The 7,834-nt window shown below is 40.7% G+C and overlaps 1 protein-coding gene across 1 annotated transcript; it reads right to left on the bottom strand.

The window, feature by feature from the left end:
- Nucleotides 1–2,672: 2,672 nt before the first annotated feature.
- Nucleotides 2,673–6,778, bottom strand: reep6 (receptor accessory protein 6). The gene is made up of 6 exons (XM_008295679.1): nucleotides 6,748–6,778; nucleotides 5,248–5,341; nucleotides 4,663–4,801; nucleotides 3,054–3,222; nucleotides 2,852–2,982; nucleotides 2,673–2,687 (listed from the first exon to the last, which is right to left on the bottom strand). Exons 1-6 carry the CDS (start codon nucleotides 6,776–6,778, stop codon nucleotides 2,673–2,675), a joined length of 579 nt encoding a protein of 192 aa, XP_008293901.1.
- Between the last annotated feature and the right edge of the window lie 1,056 nt (nucleotides 6,779–7,834).

Genomic DNA, 7,834 nt, shown 5'->3' on the forward strand with positions numbered 1-7,834 from the left:
AAGCTACAATGAGCTGCGGTACCAGGGCCCCAGGTCCTGGATGTGGTCTCTAAATCAGGACAGTAAGAACAGCTGACAACAGCTCAGGTCTGTTAGTTCATGACTTAGTGAGTAAATCATGAGCCAGTTTGAGGAGCTTCGCATCAAAGTAAATAAATAAATCAACTGCTGATGTTAAAAATCATATAAATTATAAATAATATAAATAAATTTTAAGTAAACAGGAAACAGTTGTAAGAGATGTTCTGTGCCAGTGACATTTTTTTCCATGAACTCCTGCTGCAGAATAGGACAGAAATAAAACATCTGGTAGAAAAGAAAAAAAAGAAAACAAAAAGATAATCAGTCTTTGTGACAGGAGCGATGCTGTCAGGATGAAGAGGAAACCTTCGCTCTGTCCTCCTCTTCCTCACTGAGGCTCCTCTTCTTCTTCCTCCGCTGCTATCTGACAGACTGAGGAACAGCAAAGAAACAAAAGTTATTTTACTGGTTTCTGATGAAGCAGTCTGCAAAATAAAAGTTTTAGAAATTGCTCTTATTTTTAGATTTTAGGATTAAAGATTAAAAACTGAGACTTTAAAGCAGATCAGTGACGCACAATATTAAAATTTCTGGCCGATACCGATAACTGATATTGAGATTTTTGATATCACCGATAACGATATTACCGATGTTACGATAGTCTTCTTTATTACGTAACAAAAGTAAAACATATTTAAACATATTTTAACATATTTAACGTTCAAGTCCACGACCATTGAAGTAAAAACATCTGTGAAATAACAACAACATCAAATGTAGAGACGAAGGCACTGATGTTAGACAATCATCAAAAAAAAAAACTATGTGATGAAGAAATAATCATTTAGCCTTTGTGCTTTTTAAAGCTTGTCAACCATTTCCCTGAGGTTCTACCAAAGGGATCAATAAAGTTCTATCTATCTATCTATCTATCTATCTATCTATCTATCTATCTATCTATCTATCTATCTATCTATCTATCTATCTATCTATCTATCTAGCATGACCAACTTACCGTCAGTCTACACTAAGTTCCTCCTGATGTGCAGACAAACAACAGACACAACCAACAGTTAGAAACAAGAAACTTTAAAGGAAACATCTTTTAACTGCTAAAAAAAAACTATTTAAAAATATCTAGACTATAAAACTATAATCATTTTTGGGGAATCTGACGCTAAAACAACCACCTGGTAAAATAACTTTTAGAAAAACTTGATTTCATTTTGTAACTTGAATGTGTGCTGATAGACAAACTGAAACGACATCAGCCCAGATTGTTTTCTCCGAGCTGATGAACTTAACTGGTGGCTTCAAGTCCAAAACCCAAACTGTTAATAATGGCGTCCCACAGAGATCAAGATAAGGCCTCCTGCTCTTTCTCTACCAGATTACAGTTTGGCAGGATGGCATCAGGCTCACTGAAATAATGGAGCCAGCTGTTCTGATTTTAAAAACCAAAAGTGACCCATCAGATCTACAAAGATCAGCAGGTAAAGTTGGGAGAGGGCTATTAGAGAAGCTTGAAAAAAGGGGAGGGGAGCACTAGAAGCTGTTCAGGTGTTCACAGTGGAAGGAGGATCCTGTCAGCTCCACCTGCAGCCCAGCACCACTGAAGAAGAACGCAGTTTAACCTTCAGACACACATAGAAACAAGACAGACCTACGAGGTCTCATGCTAATTGTCTCCACATCACATTCACTGTCTGGTGAATAACACGCCACTATTCTAACACCAAACCAGCCGACTTACCAAACCGGTCAACCCAGAAAAGGCTGGAACAGTAACACAACAGCAGGGTTAGCAAAAGGTCAGAGTTCACCCCTGATCTCGTATACAAACAGTTCATGAAGGGGAGCTGAAGGAAACACAGGGTCTAACGCTGTGTAGGAGGGACGGATCTATAACATCTCAATCAAACACGTAATTTAAACACAGCTTCTTTATATTTTTTCCGTCAGCATAACCAGCACACACACAGCAGGTTGTCTCCAATGTGTGATGACTTGTTCATTAGCCTGCTTCTAGAATCATATGAGCAGAAACAGCTGCTTATTTGGGTTCAATGTTTTTGTGTGTAATAGTTTCAAATCCAAGACATACTTAAACTGAAATAAATATATATGTGTATATATAAAATGTCTCAGAATGTTAAAAAAAAAAAAAAAGTCTATAAATATGAATCATACATCTTCGATCTTATTTTTTCCAGTTGTTTCACAAACTACCTGATTTCTGGATAACAGAGGTCCTGATTCTCAGCTCTGAGCTGAATGAGCTCCAGATATTGATCAGCTGTAAAAAGCTATGTCAGTGGGACTCAATGCTGTATTGAAGGAGCTGATCAATTCATAGCATTCATCTGAAACAAACCAAGGAGCCACATCCAAAATGGACCTGACAATCAGAACCAAACCTTAAACCCTGCAAACATGATGTCAGGCAAGAGCACAGCTGATCTGCTGAGTTATACTGGACGATATCAGACACTATATTAAGATAAGAAAAGGACTCAATAGTCAGCTGATCTGACACAGAAACAGAAACATCCTGCAGTCTGAAACCAATCAGTTCATCTCGGACCCAGACTGCAGAACTCATCCAGAACCATCAGACAGCAGGCCAGAACAGACCTGAATACAGGGAACCTCTACACTGTCTGTCTCTATAAGGACACATTAGGGGGTTAAAGCCCAATTTATTACAACTTGGCTCAATTTCCAAGCCGCATAATTGTTCCAAGTTGCAGTAAACTGGTTCAGGCAGCTTTACTGGGACTGGTTTAAGGTGGGCAGACTGGGAGAAGGTAAAGCAGATATGATTTCTTACTCTTTGTTCTTCACTCGGCAGCGACGGACCAACTTTAGCTGACGATGTTTCTCCTGATGAGCTCGGTAAACTTTTAGTGTCGGGTGCCGCCGGCGTCACCAGGGATTTACTCTTCACCAGAGTGGACAGCACTGAGGAGGAAGACACAGGATGATTAAAACTAGCATGAGAGCGCTCAACGGTGATCTCGGCATGGTCATACCTTCTCTGGTCAGGTTCTCGGCGGCGCTCATGGCCTTCCCACTGATGTCGCTGACCATGTTGTCCACCGTGGCCTCGTGGCGGAGGAAGATGGGCCGAACCACTTTGTTGTAGATGATCTGGGAGCCGTTCCAGGTCATTGGGGCCATGCACCACAACAGGAAGAGACACTGGAACCACGGAGGACAGGCCAGTGTGGATTATTGAGTTTACTGGATCAGTTTATTTCAGCTCTTTTAGCCTGGCTGATATTGGAGAGGTGAAACAGGTAGAACTCCATATAAAATCATATTTACTTTGTTTAGTTTTGTTTAACTCTTTGTCTTAGCAACAGTTTCCTCCTGACTTCCTCTACCTAACACTGACTGACTCCTCAGCACCAATGGTAATGGCTTCTGCTGAAGAAAATACTTCCATCCATCCATCATCTATACACCGCTTCATCCTCACTAGGGTCGCGAGGGGCTGGAGTCTATCCCAGCTGACTCAGGGTGAAGGCAGGAGACACCCTGGACAGGTCACCAGTCTATCACAGGGCTACACTTAGAGACAGACAACCAAGCACACTCACATTCACACCTACGGACAATTTAGAATCACCAATTAACCTCAACATGTTTTTGGACTGTGTGGGAGGAAGCCGGAGAACCCGGAGAGAACCCATGCTGCACGGGGAGAACATGCAAACTCCACGCAGAAAGATTCCAGGTGTCCTCACCGGGATGCGAACCTTCTAGCTGCGAGTCTATGGTGGTAACCACCGAGCCACCTTGCAGCCCTGAAGAAATAACTTGTACCATAAAGACGTATACCAGTGACAACTTGATTTATTTACCTGCATTAAATAAAGGACATTTAATACATTCTGAACAAGCCAAAACCATTTTTGTTATTCAGTGAAACCTCAGAAAAAGTTGTTTCTGTGGAAGCTGTGGAAGCTGTGGAAGTTCTTATAAACTTGTAATTTCACATATTTTTAACATATATATAAAGTATATAATATATATATAATAAAGTGTTAATACTACTAAGAGCTGCAAACTCTAGTTTGGGTTAGCTCTATTAGCCCTTTATTATATTCATGGTAATTTCACTTGCTTTACTTTTAAGCTCTTATCTTGGTCATTATAAGACTAGCCATACGTGTTATATATTGTTTTTTTTTTCAGAACAGTCTAGGTTTTTCAGATCTTTTGATATAATAATAATTGCTGATTTTTATGATATTTTAAGCTTTTTCTTAATGGATCTTACCATAGGATGCCGGCAGTAGAGATAGAGTTTCATAATAGTAGAGATTGTCTAGAATCTGGCAATATCAGAACAATGATACTGTAAGACTTAGATATTGGGGAAAATATGTGTTTAGTATGTAATGGAAATAACGGTCATTGTTTCATTTACTAAAGAGTTTATGTAGAGTAGTCTAGTGCAGCAGTGGCAAAGCAATAAACGCTACAAATAAATAATTATTTCAATACTTTGAGAGTAATTCAACAGAGAAAAGGGAATGTTTAATATATATTTATACAACACACACTGTGGATGCTGACCTCCACGGAGCAGCTGCTGCACAGAAGGGCGTTTGGCACCTGTCATTTGTTCCTCACCTTAAAAGCGTAGTAGAACGGGAACCAGTAGAGGAAAATGTCGGAGAAGAACTCGCCCAAGCTGAAGACGCCGTACACCACCCAGTACGTCAGCCATTTGGTGTCGTCTTCTTTGCTCACACTTTCGATAGCTTTGATTCTGCAGAGAGCCAGAGGGTTTAAAAACAAAGCTGAAATGCATTTATGTTTCTAATACCATGATTACACCTGCACCACTGCACCTGATCCATTCAGACAGGATTAACCTTCCAGAGGGAGGCGGGAGAACATTTTAAAATGTGGTTTAGGGGAACAAAACTCTTTGGGTCATTTCATATCAACTCCCAGTTCATTTCAGTGAAATCATGTGAAATTAAGCCCACTGAGCCTTGAATCCTTGTACAGCTTAAAATTCTTCTCTACATACATTTTTAGCTATGAATTTGGTGAGTTTGACCCTCTGAGCCGAATTTCAGCGTCACATCCGTCATAACGTTTGAAGGATCCAACAGTCGCCTGACACTACATGTGAAAATGAAATCAAAAAGATTCCCCCTCTGGATGATTAGCAGAAGAAATCACTACAAGCAAATGAGAAAAACTTACGAATAATAAGCAGGATAGACGAAACCAATCAGGTTGCAGAGCAGGGCGGCACCATATCCGTACACCAGGTAGAGTCCAGTCAGTGAGACGGCCCCTGGACAAGGACACACAGGGGACAGACGTCATGTCCGCTCTGATGCAGGTTTAGAGATGCAGCTTTTATAAATGTAGTTTTGTATTTTTTTTTTTCTTTCTATTATCAGGACAATGTACCCAAAGTATTAAAAGTGTAAGTGAGTGCTGCACATCTACTTCATCACAGCATTTTTCCTGTTGTAATTGGTTCAACAGCTGCAGGCAGTGATTAGCTGTGTAGTGAGTAATCTCCTGCTAATTTTCTGATATAACTGATGGATTGCTTGGTTTAGTTTGATTTACCCAAACATCAAAGTACTAATGCTAATTTTTTCCATCAAATATTCCAAATATTGCAAACGATTAAAAAGATAAATACGAAATAAAGCCAATCATTTGACTTTAATGTGCCGCCGGGTAGTTTAATTTATGGCAAATTATCATGCTTGATCAAGACGTTGCATGTTTTGTGTGCTGACATGAAGCTGTCTAATGTACTTCAGCAGAAGTAAAAAGTATCGTATAACAGGAATACTCAAGTACTTCAAATCTGTATGTTTGGACTGTAAAGGAAGCGTGTGCTAAACCTCAGCATATCAGTCTTATACATATATGAATATACGGTAATTAAGCACATTCAGCAGCTTGTTTGCAGATTTATGAACCCACAGCTCAATGAAACACATTTTTGAGGTCTGGATTAAACAAAAGCACAAAAGCAGAAGCATGTAACAGCACATCACATTAGAAATCTCAGCAATCATGAGGAAACATTTTATTAGGACCAGCGAGAGCAGATCAATGACCTGATCAAGCTGCAGCTGGCCAGCGTCTCCAACCCGGCACAAGTCCAAACAGATTCAACTTAAAAAGGCACTTAGGTAATTAAGTGTGACTTAAAACTGCACCGTGGACAACAACTAACCAGAGAGATGTTCATTCTGATTCTCAACTAAACTCGTTTGGGGCTGAAATTAGGCAGGAAACACTAGTTTATTATCACAAACAGGAAGTTGTAATGTAAAATATGAAAGACTGTAGTTGTGAAAAATGGGTATTTCTTTTGACGGGTAAACTTTACAACATAGTATTGCTCACTCGCTCACACCGGAAGAAGGGATTTCCCAAAACATCCAGTAAAAACAGGAGCAATGATTCCAGCAAACAAATCCTGTTTTACAGCCCATATGAGCAACTAATTGTTATTTGAAGACAGACTTAATAAACTGTGAACATTTTCTTTTAATCTCCTCACAGTCAGTCCAGCTTTAGAGGGTCAGAAAATATGGCAACTCACATGTGGGTAAAATTAAAGACAAACGAGGAGTTTAGGGACAGTTTGACTGCAGTCGACAGACAGACAGGCAGACAGACAGACAGACAGACAGACAGACAAGAAGCAGTGTATAAATGTATGTGTCCTACCTCTGATCAGCTTATGTTGCTGTTCACTCATGAGGCCGCTCTGCTCTGCTGTCTGTCCCCGTGGATAATCTGCTTTAACGTCACTGCTCACAGTTGGAGGCAGCGAGCACCAGGCACCACACTGACATCATGTCCTGCTCACTGAGTTACTGATACACTGAACCGGCATCAGTGCGCTCTCAGTGCACCGCTGCTCAGTGCATGTTCACAAGGACTGCAGTGTGCCAGGAAGACTTCCCTAAACTAGTCCTCTGGCAACCTGAACTAGACTTCTGAGGACTAGACATTTGACCTGAGCCAGTTCTCCAGAGAGTCCACTGAAGACTTAAGACTTAAACTAGTTCTCTAAAGACTGAAAACATAACCTGGACGAGTCCACATAAGACTAGAGACTTGGCCTAAACTAGTCCCTTGAAGAACTGAACTAGCCCCCTAGAAAACTGAGATCTGACCTGAACTAGCCACTGAGGACTAGACATTTGATCTGAGCCAGTTCTCCAGAGAGTACACTTAAGACTTGAACTAGTTCTCTGAAGACTAAAAACATAACCTGAACTACTCTACATAAGTCTAGAGACTTGGCCTAAGCTAGTTCCTTGCAGAACTGAACTACCCCCCTAGAAAACTGAGACCTGACATGAACCAGTCCACTGAAGACTGGAAATTTAACCTTAACTAGTCCTCTAAACACTAGACGCCTACCCTGAAGTAGTTCTCTGAGGCTGGTTGTACCAGCTGTTGCTAAAATGCACTTTAAAGCCTTCGTAGCATCACTTCCTGTTGCACCATCTGGGTGTAGTGCTACATCTGGGACTAAACCTTACCCGTGGTCAGAGGCAGGTGTAAGGTTAAAAGCCTTGACTAGTTTCCAAGGTGAAAGGGTGAAAGAGTAAAGAGAGGCCACACAAAACCTCAGGATATACGTGGAGAGAGAGAACATATAATAAAAATTCATTTCAGGAGGGCAACGGTTTGAACTAACTAGTGAGTTGTCCCTGCAGCTACTGCCACTGGTTGTTTCTCTTCCATTTTACACCAATAAATGTTTCCTAATACGGTAAATGTAAGATGAAGTACAGCATGCTGG

Source organism: Stegastes partitus, unplaced genomic scaffold, assembly GCF_000690725.1.
Source record: "Stegastes partitus isolate 25-593 unplaced genomic scaffold, Stegastes_partitus-1.0.2 Scaffold1067, whole genome shotgun sequence".
Taxonomy (NCBI): Eukaryota; Metazoa; Chordata; class Actinopteri; family Pomacentridae; genus Stegastes; species Stegastes partitus.

Excerpts from the sequence above, each read along its gene's own strand:
- reep6 (XM_008295679.1), bottom strand. The coding sequence starts at position 6,778 with ATGAGTGAACAGCAACATAAGCTGATCAGAG. Across the intron at positions 5,342-6,747 it reads GCAACATAAGCTGATCAGAG|GGGCCGTCTCACTGACTGGA; the intron begins GTAGGACACATA and ends GTCCTTGTCCAG. Across the intron at positions 4,802-5,247 it reads GTCTATCCTGCTTATTATTC|AATCAAAGCTATCGAAAGTG; the intron begins GTAAGTTTTTCT and ends GGCTCTCTGCAG.